Source organism: Verticillium dahliae, genomic scaffold (genome assembly GCF_000150675.1).
Source record: "Verticillium dahliae VdLs.17 supercont1.15 genomic scaffold, whole genome shotgun sequence".
Lineage (NCBI taxonomy): Eukaryota > Fungi > Ascomycota > Sordariomycetes > Glomerellales > Plectosphaerellaceae > Verticillium > Verticillium dahliae.
Genome location: NW_009276934.1, coordinates 79175 through 93840, shown reverse-complemented (window position 1 = coordinate 93840; position 14666 = coordinate 79175). Strand labels below are relative to the sequence as shown.

General features: G+C 56.7%; 4 protein-coding genes across 4 annotated transcripts; 3 read left to right on the top strand and 1 right to left on the bottom strand.

Moving 5' to 3' along the window:
* Positions 1-307: 307 nt before the first annotated feature.
* Positions 308-4365, bottom strand: VDAG_06917 (elongator complex protein; the record flags this gene model as incomplete). Its single annotated transcript, XM_009655822.1, has 4 exons — positions 308-1973; positions 2023-3166; positions 3216-4159; positions 4208-4365. The coding sequence occupies 4 exons, from the start codon at positions 4363-4365 to the stop codon at positions 308-310; spliced, it is 3912 nt and encodes a 1303-aa protein (XP_009654117.1).
* An 820-nt stretch (positions 4366-5185) lies between these two features.
* VDAG_06916 (uncharacterized protein) lies at positions 5186-6334 on the top strand (the record flags this gene model as incomplete). Its single annotated transcript, XM_009655821.1, has 1 exon — positions 5186-6334. The coding sequence occupies one exon, from the start codon at positions 5186-5188 to the stop codon at positions 6332-6334; it is 1149 nt and encodes a 382-aa protein (XP_009654116.1).
* A 3700-nt stretch (positions 6335-10034) lies between these two features.
* Positions 10035-12294, top strand: VDAG_06915 (uncharacterized protein; the record flags this gene model as incomplete). Its single annotated transcript, XM_009655820.1, has 3 exons — positions 10035-11515; positions 11608-11801; positions 12030-12294. Exons 1-3 carry the CDS (start codon positions 11492-11494, stop codon positions 12292-12294), a joined length of 483 nt encoding a protein of 160 aa, XP_009654115.1. The 5' UTR covers positions 10035-11491.
* A 1234-nt stretch (positions 12295-13528) lies between these two features.
* Positions 13529-14275, top strand: VDAG_06914 (uncharacterized protein; the record flags this gene model as incomplete). The annotated part of the gene is made up of 1 exon (XM_009655819.1): positions 13529-14275. The coding sequence occupies one exon, from the start codon at positions 13529-13531 to the stop codon at positions 14273-14275; it is 747 nt and encodes a 248-aa protein (XP_009654114.1).
* Between the last annotated feature and the right edge of the window lie 391 nt (positions 14276-14666).

Here is a 14666-nt window from a genome sequence, read left to right as displayed (position 1 = left end):
AGGCCGCCGCCCTCAGCGTCGTCCGGCGTGTCCGAGGTCCACGAGACGCCCGCGCAGCTTCTCGATGCGGCACGAGACGGCCCGTCACCGACGGCGCAGCAATGAGATTTCACAAAGAGGCGGAGCAGGATGGGAAGCGGGCTGTCCACGGGAACTGGGAGGGCGGCCTGATCAGTGTACAAATTAGAATCATGTGAAGTGAGAAAGCTTAGATGTGCAACAAAGTGTACTTTTAGCAGCGAATAGACTGCATCAAATCTCCTTCCTTCTTGGTTTTGTCTTTATCCTAACGAGGCTATTTTTCCTGTCATGCCCCGAGAAGTGTCAGCTTTGTAAAAGGCAAAACAACCGGCGCCTCCTGCCTGCGGGTCCTTGCGTCCAGATACTCCCCAAACACGGCAGCGCCGCCTGACACGGCGACGTGGTCGTCAGGCTGTTCTTCTGCCACCTGGCCGGGCAGAGGGACGAAGACCTCGGCGACAGCAACGCGACACCCCTCGACAACCTCGCCCATGAGCGTCTCAACGGCCCTTGCGCGCTCACCCATATCTCTACGCACGAGTGCGAACACAAGAGCAGCCACCTCGACTTTGATGCTCTCGATACGCTCAACAAGACGCCTCACTGAGGCGACGAGATACTCCTCCTCGTACACCGTGCCCTTGCGTCCGCGCGCGCGCTTCTTCTCCTCGCGTCGACGGTTCTTGCTCGTCGCCCGGCTGACGCCTGTGCCGACCGTGCCGACGCTGCCCGCTTTGCCCGTGTACCGCGTGAATAGACTGGCGGACGTGCTGATGCGAGAGCTGGCGGCGATGGAGACATCGTCGGGGATGTCGGCGCCGGCCGGCCCACGCTCGCCCTCGTAGAAAGCGAGCGGGTCCTCCTCTGCGCGGCGGCGGAGCTCCATGATGCGCGGTACCTGAGCGCGGAGCTGGGCCTTGCAATCGGCGAGGAGGTCGGTCGTGCTGCTGAGCGCGTCGACGAGGGCGGGGTCAAAAACAGTCGACAACAGGTCGAGGCGGGCTTTCTGGGAGATGAGACGCAGGGCCTCGGCAAACTGGGAGCCTTTGCAGAGTGAGCGAATGGCGGTCTCGATGGAGGAGAGGTATTCGACGTAGATGGTAGCAGCAGATGCGTGATCTTTGGCCTCGGTGAGGGCGTCTGCAAGCGAAGACGCGAGATCCGACAGGGCGTCGGGAGAAAGTGCGGGCGATTGCTGCTGGGCGGCGTATAGACACTCTCGCCAACTGGAAGCGCCCGAGGCGCGGTAGCAAGCTGTGGCTTTGGTATAGTTCTCCAGGAATTCGTATGCAAGGCCTGCGTCGCGGTATTTGGACCTGGACTCTAGATGCTCGGCAAAGAGATTGGTGAGGGTACGGTGTTTGGGCTTGTCGTAACGGTAGAGGTCCAGCGCTTCTTGATAAAGGGCATACTTGACGACATATTGTTGCAATTCGTCAAAGACATCTAAACCCTTGAGGTGTACGAGGGCCTTGCCGCGTCGTTCGAGATGGTCGTCGATTTGGAAATGGCGGCGAAGGGTTGGCAGCTGGTGCAAGTCCTGGATGAAGGGCAGATACTCGCGCGGATCCCGTTGTGATTGCTGTGCAACCAGTAAAGCTAGTTCCAGGTTGTAAAGACCCAGAGCATTGTCGTAAAGTCGATTGACGTCAACGAGGAAACAAATGTGCTCAATGGCCTTTTCAGCCAGCTTCTCATCTTCCTGCATGAGCCCAGATACCAGGGTAAGTCCGTCATCGAGCGCAGGCGGCACTTTGCAGACGTGGGCAGTGATGATGTTCTGGAGGTTCGTATCCTTCTTGCTCTGCAAACTCTTTAATATGGAGTTGCAGATTTTGTTGACTTTTGATTTGGATTCTTTTTCGGCTGTGAGAATATCAAGCGGCGTTTCTGATGGGCGGTCGGCGGTCCGTTTGGTGTCCTTGTACATGGTTTGCGTAACGTCTTCTTCCCTGTTGATCGTCAGTAGGGCCGCAGCAGGATGAGAGGCGGGAGACTAACCTTAAAGACGAGAGGAACAGATCGATATAAGTAACGTCCTTGAGCTGGTCCAGGAAGAGACCGACATGGGCAAGAAATTGTTCCGGCTGGTGGTCGTAGAGAATGTTCATATCTACACGTTGCGTGCGGCAGTATGAAAAGGCGCGGGCGTAGTTCTTCTCATCAACAAGCTTCCTGATGCCCGCCACGACCATGGCACGAGGGTAAATTGTTTCGAGGTTCCCTCTGGGCATCTGCAAAACAATGCTCATGTTCGTCGGCATGGCCGTGATCAGACGGGCGCCGCGTTCGATACTACGACACCTCTCGTCGTCTTGTGGATTGTCGCCAGGGACTTCCATCTCATCAGGACTGACAAGATGGACAAACTTGACAAAGTGATTATTTGTCGTAAAGATAATGTGGGCGTCTGTCACCACAAACGATGTGCAGTTCTTCGCCAGGAGGTGTGAGTCCGCGAATAAGTGGCCATTGCGAGTCATACCAATAGACACAGATTGCTCCTCGATATTGACGAGTTGATGCCATGCAAGCTGAGATGGCAGCTGTCGTCCAAGAGACGTCAACCCCGCACCACCAGAAAGACTAAAGAGCTTTCCAGAGCGATCCTGTGCATATGCCTCCGCATCCGACAGGCCACAGTGACTGGAGATTGATGACACAGGGTCAAAATCACTCAGCTCGTGTACATTGGCAAGGCTAATTGTCGAAGTAGAGGGTGAGAAGTCGAAAACCTCAATCTTGAGCTCCTGCTCGAAGACCAAAACACAGAGTTCGTCAGATGCAGAGAAGCAGGTCTGCAGAGGCACACGCGCCCTTGGGTCTCCCAGCAAGGATTCGAACGTCGCTGAGCCGAGCAGCTTTGGGCGAAGCGCACGCTCCCCTTTGGTCTCCCACTGGAAGAGTTCTAGTCCCTGGCGATGCAGAACTACCATGCGCGAGTTGTCCATGTTGAAGGCGACCTCAACGATGCTGGAGGGAACCTCGAGGTCAAACAGCGACATGGGCGGAGGGACGTTTGCTGTCCGGATCGGGGTGACCTTGACAGTCTGCCCATCGGCAACAGCCACGGCGCCGAAATCGTGAGGCGGCAGCAGTGCTCCTCGGGCTGCTGTGAATGTGTATTCTGAAGTTGTGAGGGCAACTGTGCAGTGTTAGCATGATGACAGTAGCTTCGTCCCAAGGGGACGTACCAGTCGTTGCCAATGCAAGCCTCAACGCCTTCTCTGGATGCCATGCCAGCCAAGGAGAGGTAGAAGAAGTATGAGGAATCTCCTGCTTGAGATACCAATGATAGTTCCCCATTGTCCACAACTGAACCTTGTCGCCCAGGATGATAGCCAAGACCGTCGAGTCGGCGTTCCACTCAAGCCTGATCCTACCGTGCTCTGTAACTGGTCCGTCCGGAGACCTCAGGGTGAATTGGCCGTGTCTCAGACCATTCCTCTCAAAGAAGACAATATCGATCTTCTCCTCGAAACGCTGCACAGCCGCAAGCAGGTTTCCTGCCGGCCGCCAACTCAAGCTGCCCTCGAGCCCATCGACAGGCTCGCTGGCACTGTCGAGCACGCCCTCACGGGTGTACACCCTAACCACCCTCCTGGATCCCTCAATGGCGTTGACGGCAACGTACGTACCGTCGCCTCTCCATGTAATGGTGACTTGACGGTCGTCCTGTGTGCTGAGCACACCCTCGTCTACCTTTTCTGGAATTGTCGGGTCCCTGAGGGCCTTGGCGCCGCGTCCCTCAAACTGCGTCTCCTTCTTTCCCCAGCCGACAGAGACGTGCTTCGATGCGGCAAAGTCCCGAGCCGTCATGGCCACCTCGGCGATTGGGTCAAAGGTCCGCCCCATGAAGACGGCGTTTCCGTCGCCCGTGGTGATGGTGAGCAGCTCATCGTCGGGCGACCAGCGCGCTGCGGTGATGCCAGCGTCGATGGAGCCAACCATCTCAATGTGTGCGGCATCTTGGCCCGAGGAAAATGTGTCGGACTCCTGAACAGTGATGATGTCGCCGCCCGCGAGAATGACGCATGTCGTAGCCGTGTCGCTAAAGTGGTGGATGCTGATGATCGAGTCGGCGGTGACATCAGGGTTAGGGCTGGGCGCGTCCCAGGTAGCAACAGTTTCGGATGATCTAAACGTGTCAGTCTTGGGCTTTCAAGGGGTGGACGATGGGACGCACAGTTTGTTCTGGTCTGATATCCTTACCAGGTCGATGGTGGCTCGCGCCTCTGTAGGTCCGACTGTGCACAAGAGGTCATCGTTGGCGGGGTCCCAGCAGGTCGAAGTAATGTCTGCATGGGACCACTGGCCGAAACGGATGTTGCGAAGATTACGCATGGTGGATGCCAGATTCTGTGTGCAATCAGCTGGGCCTCGTCTTTGTGTGTACTCTAGAGAGAGGCCCTGGTTGGGGCAGATCGTTGATATCTCATTGAGATCACTGAGCAGTCGTTGGATTCTGAAAAAGTCTTGAGATCAGTCATTGGAGGGGGTACATTGGCGGGGCATTCCCACTGTACCTTCCATGGTTGACGACTGGGTTGTTGAGCGGCACGGCAAGTGCACTTTCTTGAGTAGATTCTCTCACACCACGTTTCTTTGCGAAGAAAAAGAAGAAATCGCACGAGAATCACGCCAGTGGTTTTGATAGACCAAAAATATTTGTGTTCGAATTTGTTTGAACCACCAGTTACCACAGAAGCCAGTCACGATGTCCCATCGAAGCTGATACACAGGTACCTCCCCAACTGCAAAACCAAGTATCCCTTCCCACCAATCACCACACCGCTTGCCATCACAAAACAGCCCGATCGGCGAATCACAAGCCGCACTCGCGCCGGCTGGCGAACCCCAGCTCCCTCGGCACGAGTACGGGTAGGCACAGACTCATGCTGCTTGCCCCAGATTCTGCCTCTTGCATTCGCCTTTGCATCGACAAGCTCCCGGTTTCCTCCCGCTCCTCCTCCCTCTTCATCCCATCAGCTGTTTCCCCTCCTCTCGAACCACCTTGTCGAACCACTGAGCCATCAGGGAATCATTGGCTGACTTTCTACTCCCCTGATTATCGTCCTTATTTATTCGGCCGATTGATTGCTCCTCCTGCTATTCGGCCGGATCCCTTCTCCCAAACCAATTCTGCATCTTCGCAGCAATCACGATGGACGAAGCATATCAGCAACATTCGCACCACGCGCGCCGCAAGAACCGCTCCTCTACGAACCTCAACCACCTCACACTCGCACCTCTGACCACGAAACTGCCTCTCGATGACGACGCCTACGCCGAGTACCCGCCTCCCCCCCACACGACCTCCTACCTTCAGGGCAAGTCGGCACCTACGACGCCGGGCCTCCTGACCCGCTCGCCCGTCCAGTCTCGCTCGCACTCTCGCCAGGCCTCCGCCGCCGCGGCAGCAGGACGCACCCACCTCCCGAAGAGCAAGTCTGCTTCCCACCTTGCGTTCCCTCTCGACGAGGACGCACTGCGCCGGAGCAAAAGGAGCGCCCGCGAAGCAGCGTCCGGCACGGCGTCGCCCGTACACACCCGCCGTCGCCAGAAGAACGATTACCCGCCTCAGGATGACAGCGGCGACTGGCTCCTGCGCGCGGGCGTCGCGCTGAGCAGCGAGGCCAGGGAGTACAAGGGCCAGACGTGGCTCACGTCGCGCGCCAGCTCGACGAGTCTCGCTGGCGGGCGGGACGCCGAAGAAGAGGCCTTTGAGAGGGAGGTTGCGCGCGAGCGTGAGCTCGCTATGCGGCAGGGCAGCCGGAGGGGCAGCGTGGCCGACCTCGAGCCGTACCGCTCCGCCCGCGGCAGTCGCCAGGGCAGTCGCTCGGGCAGTAGGGTCGGACGCCGGAGCCAGCTCATGACACCGCTGGATGGGCGGCATTCGGACGAAGGCTACTTCGACCGATTGGCCGCGGGCGACGAATACCTCCAGGGTCCTGACTTTGTGAACCTGGACGAGAAGCTCGAAGCCGTCGACCAGGACACGACGCAGGACGACGAGGCCGCGGTGCGGCAGCTGGTCAAGGGCGAGAACGCCGGGCGTGGCTCTTGGTTCGGCTGGGCCCTCTTTTCGGTGGAGGAAAACGCCGAGGACTCCGAGGACTCCGATCTCGGCGATGACGATCTCGTCGACCCGGTTGATTCGGAGGCCACATCCATCCGGAGGGATCCGTCAGTTCGGTGCTTTGAGATAGCGAACAGTGCGCCAGGCGAGCGTGTCCAGCCTCCGAACCCTGATGAGGGTGGTTGGCGTGATGCCGCCTGGCTGCTGAGTGTGGCATCCAAAGTCATACTGTGAGACCGAGATCAGCATGGCGATCCTGGCAATGCATCCGCTGGAGGGGTGGCGGGACATGGTAGGAGTGGCGGGCGAATGCATTGGGTCTTAACCTGTCCGCGACCTCCAGAATAACCAGGATCAATAGAGTTGGACATCGTATCTGTGTTCCTTGGCGAACAAGCCTGCGAACGAGCCGTTGCACCCAGAATGCTGGTAAGCCAAGGGCCCTGGTAGCGGAACAACCGCTGCGCTGGCCCTCCACCCAGGGAACTTGCGGCCAGCAGTCGTGATAGAGTCCACGGAATGAAGCCTCACCGAATGTAGCTACAATCGGCACCAACGGCGTCACACAATAAACCGCCAAGGTCAGCAGCAACGTCAATGGAAGATTTGGACCCTTCTAGCCCTGAGATCGGCGCTGCATGGAGGGTTATCGCCCGACCGCCGACTCGCTGAATGGTCCTCCAGCCCCGATGGCCCGCCCCCCAACTTGGTCTGCCTCCTGTCTTTTGACTGGGCGAGCAACGACTGATCAGCCTCGCCTGTTCGTCACTTTGTGGGGGAGCTTTCGTCGCCTAGCAGTATGCCAGCCTTAGTGACGTTTCGTAGCGGAGAGTCAGGGGGGGGAGGCTAGCTGCTCTCGGCTCGGTTGTTGGACTGGCGGTTAGTGCACGTGATTATCTCGACGCATCAGAAAGAAAGTTCCAAAACGTCGCTGGCGTGCTGTCGGAGGCGCCAAAGGTATGCCGCTGGTCGGTCCGGTAGCTTCCAGACGGCTAGGATAAACGAGCAGCAATGTCACATCTCACTCCCCAAACCAGAACACTTTGTCTTAAGGACCGTGGCCGCTTGGCGTGAATGCGCGCAACCCAAACCCAAAGTAGCAAGCATAAACGGGTATCGCGGGCTCTAGGCCTCCTCCAAAAACCCGCCAAGATCGGTGCAGCAGAATGACTGGATCCCGAGATGAGCGCAAAACCGGTTTTGGGGGCAGTGTGTCACGGAGCACTTGCATGCAGACTGAAGCCTAGACGCCAACGAGTTCCCTGCTGACTGACTGCGCTAGAAGACGGTGAGAGCAAAGGAGGCAGGGCGCAAAGAGCAAAAGACGGCTTTGGGGGGGGGGGGCAGGAAGATTGGAGGACGGGGTGGGTTTTTGGCGAGGCTGGATGAGTCGGGATCAGCGTCGGCGAATGTTCTCACTCGATGATTCAAGCCGTGGCTTCAACGAGAGCTCATGGCTGCGCCGTAGTATGTCGTACCGTCGGTGTCAAGTGTTGCCCACAAGGAGCTTTCTGGTAAGTTGGAAGAGTATGTTTTTGTGGGAGTGGGTTGAGCCCCAGCCTTTGGGAACAACGAGCCACGGGGAGGGAACGCTCCATTGACTCGTGTATGTTGCTGTGTTGTGATCCGCAAGTTCGGAATTCTTTTTTTTCTCATTGCGAGTCGCGAAAACGAGCCTTGTCTCTGGGGCACTCTGTTTTTGGAGGGTGTGCGGGGGGGGAAAACCCAGCGTCCAGACGCATGGGTTTCAACTGGTGATGCTTCGCCGCGGAAGCACGGAAAGTGCACTGGGCGATAATCGCTGGCTCCCCACACCCTCGCAGATCGGATGTTAGGTGCTGGTATGAGAAGCCCGATCTGGTGGCGGGCTGCTTGGCTCGCACGACGACCACGACAATACGCAGGCCTGAAGCGCAGGCCGAAAACAGCCATGGGTATCGGCTGATTAGGAGTTGAAGCCACGGGGCAGACCGTTTTGTGTGCCGGCTTGGCAAGTGGCACAATAAAAGGTATGGGTCGGGCATTCGTGGAAACCTGAAGGAAAGGACGTTACTGACCGTATCCGTGTCGGCGCACACAGAGACCAAGAATGCTGCTGGCTGTCCGTCCGTGTTCTGTCTGGTCTGGCAGGGAGCTGGGCCGAAGGAGAGGAAGTCGTGGGCCTGTCATCGGCTCCGTTACACACGAACCAACTAGAGCTAGGCTGCCAGCCTTAAATGGTAGCCCGAAACGGACACCCGCAGATCCAGATCCAGTGTGCCGTCGCGCTGTGTCGTTCCTCCACTGATGACGCCGACTGAGGACGAGCAATGACGTAGGTGTAGGAAAGTAGTCGCCCCGCACGCGCAGGGACCGCATTAGTAGCGCAACCCCTGAAGCATCACCCGTCAGCTGCTCTGCGTCTGTTTCTGGACAAATGTCGAACGGTAGCAGCTCGAGACAGAGGGCCAAAAAGACCGTCTCCCCACCACTCGATCGATTTGCAAATGGCCAAGACGCCTGGTGAACTCCATAGACCATCGTCGAAAAACATCCTCTGTACTGCGGTGCTCGCTGCCGGCAAGTTCTGTCCAGTCTCACATCATCGCAGGCAAAAGGTTAAAGCCAGGGGATCCTGTCAGTGTCCACTCCAGGTCAATCTAGTCCGCCTTGTCCGCAGCGCTCGCTGTGTTGAACAACAATGGACGGTCACTGAACGGTGCTGGGGGGGCGGTGGGCTTGACAAGAAGAAATTTACTGGCGGGGTAACGTAGGAGCGTCCTTGCCTTCTTGTCTCGTCACGATACGCTAGGAGCTCCCACCAGTCCTGCACCCAAGGGAACCGATCTGCCCAAGTCCGAGGACGTTCATTTCGAACCCCCATGCTGAAAGCTGGGGGGTCACACATGCACGCGGTAGAAAGGGTAATATGCCCCAATGGGCCACACTGTCAAGCCCTGTGATCTCGCCTACGGCCTCGTCGCGAGCTAAGTGCGGCCGGAGGGATTGGTGAGCCTTGTCCGATTTAAAGACGTAGGGTACGAATGGATGTGATCGAATTACCGATAACAGATCAAGCCGCTGGGCGCCGGTCAGCGGTGTAGGCCCCCCAGTACCGCGGTTTGCTGTCTTTTGAGTCCCTCGAAAGCTGTCCAGGATGCGGCCGGGACCAGGGCTAGGATGACCGCATGCACTGTGTTCCACGGTCTGCTTCGCAACGATACTCGATGCTCCCACCGGGACCTGCTAGTCGAAGACATGTGGGTAAGGGGTGGAGGTGGATGAAGTTGAGGCTCCAAGCAACAGAGTTGCCAGCTTAGGTAGGTAGGTAGGAGAGGTTCACGAGGGCGGCAAGGGAGAACGGGTGCATCAAGCTGCTGCGCCTTGCCTGGTACTCAATGACCAGGTTCTATTTTGGTGAACTTCAGGGAAATATGCACTGACGAAGCAGAGCTCGCGCATGGTCAAGCCAGAAGGCAATGAGAGACGCAACAGAAGACGACAGCATACGACAACAACCAGGAAGCAAGTGGTGGGCAAGCGCAAGGGTCAGAGGAGATAGCATACCGACGATGCCCATCTCATCACAGAAGAAATGTGAACGAACAATTCTGATCCCCCTCCCGTTGCTTCCTGAACATTGTCGCCGGGAAGGTTCCAACGACGGATGAGATGAGTGGGGGGAACGGTCCGAGTGGGACAACGTCGAGAGCTTGTACTGTACCATCTCTACCTACCACCTAATAGCAGCTTTTAGCGCATGCTCATGTTCATGGATCATGGCGGCCGGGTCTAGGGCGGCTCGAGGCCCTTCCTTACCTTACCTATTCCCTTTCCTCCCTGTTACCCCTCTGCACCCCTCGGCGGGCTGTATCAGGCCGGGTAGATAATCTGGATGGGACCTCTCGAGCTCCGGCCGAAGCGTTGCCTTGGACCATTCCCTTTTCACTTTTCTGCTGCGACCACCGCGCCAACGCACTGCACCGCACTACGACTCGTCTGTCGACCCTGCAACCTGGGCCTGTATGAAGCTCTGTCGCAAGCGAACATTTCCTCCACTCTACCTACCTACCGCTGGCGACCAGGATCGCTCCATTGCGCAATTGACACATCACGCCCATTTTCGCCCTGTCGAAGAACCTCGCCGTCGCCCTTGATCACACGTGGACTCGAGCGAGAGAAAACGACACCCACCTTAGCTAAGGGAGGACAACATAAACGTCACTCAGCCTATAGCACCTGCCTTGTCGTCATCGCCGAATCCGTGCTTCCTTCCATACCTCCCTCCCTCACCTTAGGCACCATACCGACCACAGCCTTTTTCCATCTTCGCACAACAGCGAATCCAGTTCATTGCGTGCCAGAGAGAGATCTTCTCGGCAGAGCACATAAATCAAGAAAGAGGGCGTTATACTCTGTTGTCACCGGAACCAGAGGTAAGATTGAACTTTTCCGTGCTCCCCATGGCTACCCCCCATCTTGTACTTTTTCAGAAAGGGCGCCCACGAATTTGCCCAAATTACGTCAAAGCACCCCCACCTCAAAGCCCCTCATCCCGACAAAGCTTGTCACCTCACCTGGGACTGGGACTCACACTCAACTGCGGCTTGGGCCTTTAATTCATCCCACCACCACCCCGCGATTCGCAACAAAAAAGGAGAAAAAAAATTACCTGGACCTGAACCAGCCCCCGGGCGAAGCCCTAGCAACGGATCGCAGCCGCTGTCCCTTGTCATCGATCTCACCCATCCTTTCCTTGTCACACTGGTAGTCTCAACACCCTCGTCCTCGAACCCCAAACATCAATCGCAACGCGCGAGAACCCTTTGCTAGTCGATCCTAGTCGAACAAAAGCAGCCATCGCTCATCGCACCCCGGCCCATCGAGACAAGGTAGCTAAAGCAACAACAACAACAACCACCTAGTGGCGGTAGCCTGCGTCTAGCATCTTCCCATTCATCTCGCATCACATCGTGCGCGCGCGCGCATCCTCGAGTCCACCGTCCACAATCCACACGTCGCGCGCCAGCTTTTTGGGCACTCGTGCAGCAACACCAAGGCACTGCATCCAGTCACCGGCCGGCCCTCATACCCCATTCCCATAGGCTTGCACCCAAGCTGTCCCCCTGGATCCACCTTCCTGACGAGTCTTGTGTCTTTACATCCCCGTTTGGGTATTCTAATCATTCTTGTTCGTCACAGGTCTCTCCTCCTCCCTCCCAGTGCACACCGTACGCAGTACAGCCTCCCGTCGCTCCTCTTTACCCCCCTCCTCCACCCGTGTGTCCCCGTCTTCCAACCACTGTAAACGACGCCGCCTCCCCCTTCCAGCTCAGCCACGGATCATACCCGTGACCCCCCTCATCGAGAAGACGAAACCCCACGATAAGACAGGCGACCACAAACATCATAATGCCTGCCGCTGAAGTTGCCAACGTATGTGTGCACAGGTTTGCCTTGATCATCATCACCCATCCAATGGTGTGCCCTCAGTTCACGACTGACTTGTCTTTTTTTTTCTTGCACAGAGTGACGATGGGTCTCGTGACGATGCCCCTTCTGACGTTGTCGGTCTCGAGGACCTAGGTGACGCTGTCGACATGGCGACCTTCAATCAGATTCTCGAAATGGACGAACCAGGAGAGTGCGAGTTCAGCCAGTCCATCGTCGAAGGATTTTTCGAGCAGGCGGAGGAGACCATCACGTCGATGAAAGAGGAACTGTGAGTTGTGATCGTGAACCCTCCTCCTCTCTTCCCCTCCCCCTTGAACGCGACACCTTCCCACCAAGTCCTCCGAAACCCCTCAAAAATCCCCTTCCGCCCTGGCTACCCCTCCCCCTGGCGCAACCCGCGAGGGCTTCTGGCCCTTTCCCACTTGCTGGTCGATTTTCCCTCGATGCAAATCAGGCCCTGGGTGTTGCAGCTGACCAAGTCTTCTTTGGTGACCAGGGAGAACAAGGAGTTGGAAAAGCTGTCTTCCTTGGGTCATTTCCTCAAGGGCTCTTCGGCCACCCTTGGTCTGGTCAAGGTGCGAGACAACTGCGAAAAAATTCAGCGGTTCGGCAAGAAGGAGAAGGAGGATGGCTCCCCGCTGCTAGACGAGAAAGTGTGCCTCGAGAAAATCGCAGAGACCCTCAAAACTCTCGAGACGGACTACGCCGACGTCGAGCAGGTGCTGAAGCAGTACTTCGAGGGGCGAGCCGCAGCAGATTAACGAGCACGCCCTCGCCATCATCTGACGCCGCCCTCTCCAAGTCTCGGACCTTGTCACAAGCACTAGAAACCAAGGCCTTTGACGGTATTGAGGCAGAGAGGGCAGTGCCATTTTTTTTTGGACTCGGTGCCGCTTCCAAGCTTCCGGTCTAGAAGCGTAGTTGTGTCACCCGTCATCGCCGTTATCACCATCATCACCACCGCCGCCACCACCACCACCAACAACAAACAACGCCGTCAGCTCTTCATACCCCCCCTTTCGCGGACGCAAAGCAATTGGACAGGATTTCGAACAGCGTTGCATGGCAACTTGCCAGGTTTTTTGCGATAGCTCTCGGATTCAGACGGTCAACAGGACGCGCAAGACTTCTTTTGGGGGAAGAATGCAGCCAGGTTCACTGCTGTGACTAGGTATGCTTCAATGTGCAGTTTGCCACGAGCCAACTCCGCCACGTCCCAAGCAGGTCATTGCAGTCGTTACCGAATAGATCAACAATAGAACTTCACTCGCTTCCCACAACCCCAGGCAACGCATTTCTATTTCCAAGAATATATTTTTTTGTGAAAGCTAGCCTACTTGTGCAACAACTTGCGCAGGAAATCTTATGTATGGACTGACAACGAGACGATTAGCACGAGAAACTAAGAGACCTATGCGAAGACGCTGTCGACGCTTCGGGTGGCACTGCATGCTGGAGTAGAGAAGGCCCTCGAATGGAGACACGGAGTACGTGTCGCCAGGGTTGACATCATCTGACAACAGTGGGTGGGGGATCGGCGTCTTGTGCAAGTGTTAATGTTGACTCTGTTTTGAAACCCCGCACCAGATCCGGGCAAGCATACTATAGCCTATTGGTGAAGCCTGTGTCAACGTGCTGGAAAGCTAGGCAGATCCGAGCTTCAAGTCTGCATCAAACAATAACGATGCTTCAGTTTCTCTATGTGAGTCTAGAGTTCCTACCTGCCTAGGTACCTAGTTTGAGGACTCTTGATTTGATTTACGGTCACGTGCTAAGTCTACCCTACCGTACCTTCAGTTCTGACCATTTATTGGTCCTTTGCAATGAACCTTCCGCAAGGTTAAACCGCCTTTGGCCATTGCACCAAGACGGATGACAACACATTTCACCATGAATCTCGTCGTCCACCCCAGTAGATTGATTTGCCAACTTTGTACTGGTCCGTTTTGCAAGCACCTCCATTAAACCCGTTTGCCCGTCACACAGTATATCAACATGCCGCCCCGCCCGAACGCCAAACCGGCTTATACGCATTTTCTTTGTATTCCCCTAATCACACCAACCTCGAGATCACAAGTCTCGAGAAGCTTGGCCGCTTTCAAAACAGATGTCACGGATGCTGCCAGTTTCGACATCCCGGAGACCGCAGTCAGGCCCCTCGGCACCCTCCACCTCACACTTGGCATGTTGAGCCTTCCCAGCCACGAGAGCGTCCAGAAAGCGACTGCAGTTCTCCGGAGCCTCAACCCGCGCGCAGCCTTTGCAGACATCAAGTCGCTGTCCACTCCTGCGCCTCTCGCGACGCCAGCTCCACCGGCGGATCCCAGCGTGGAGCGGTTGCCGTTCCTGACTCTGAGGGGCCTGCATGCGATGCAGCGGCCGGAGCAGGCGACGGTGCTGTATGCTGCGCCTGAAGATGATCGGGGGACCCTGCTGAGGTTCTGCGAGAGGCTGCGCGATTCCTTCATTGACGCGGGCGTCATGGGGAGGGAAGAGAGGCCCCTGCTTTTGCATGCTACCGTCATCAACACGATCTATGTCAAGGGGGGCAGGGGGGGCGCGCAGGGAAAACGGGGGAAGAAGCTGATTCTGGACGCAACAGACATGGTGGCGCGGTATGAGGGGTATGTGTGGATGGAAGGTGTGCCTCTGGAGAGGATTGCAATCTGCAAGATGGGAGCGAAGGCGGTGGATGGTGAGGATGGGGCGGCGTACGAGGTCGAGGCCGAGGTCGGGTTCTAGGTTTGGCACGGCATCTCAGGGGTTGCGGGCAGAGAGAGGTCCATCAGATGTAGTAGAACCCGAAGCTTGCCGTCACCGGAGTACACCTCCTTCTATGCCGGGGCATCATTATGTTTATGGTACATAACTCGAAGAATTAATAAAATAGAAAATGCACCCCAAAGAGCCATTTGTTTCTTCTGGCTTACGTCGGCGGCATCGCTTCTCGCCGTGGCACAGTGTAGTTGACATGAGGCCAAGACGTGGTGCAGACATATTCCCTTAGACGGCACATGGAGCGGATACATGCATCACGAGACATATATTGCATCACCTCCCTATCACGATATCAGATCTCACCCCTCCAGGCAGCCACCGTCAGGTCCCCTCCTGAGGATCTAAACCGTGCCCC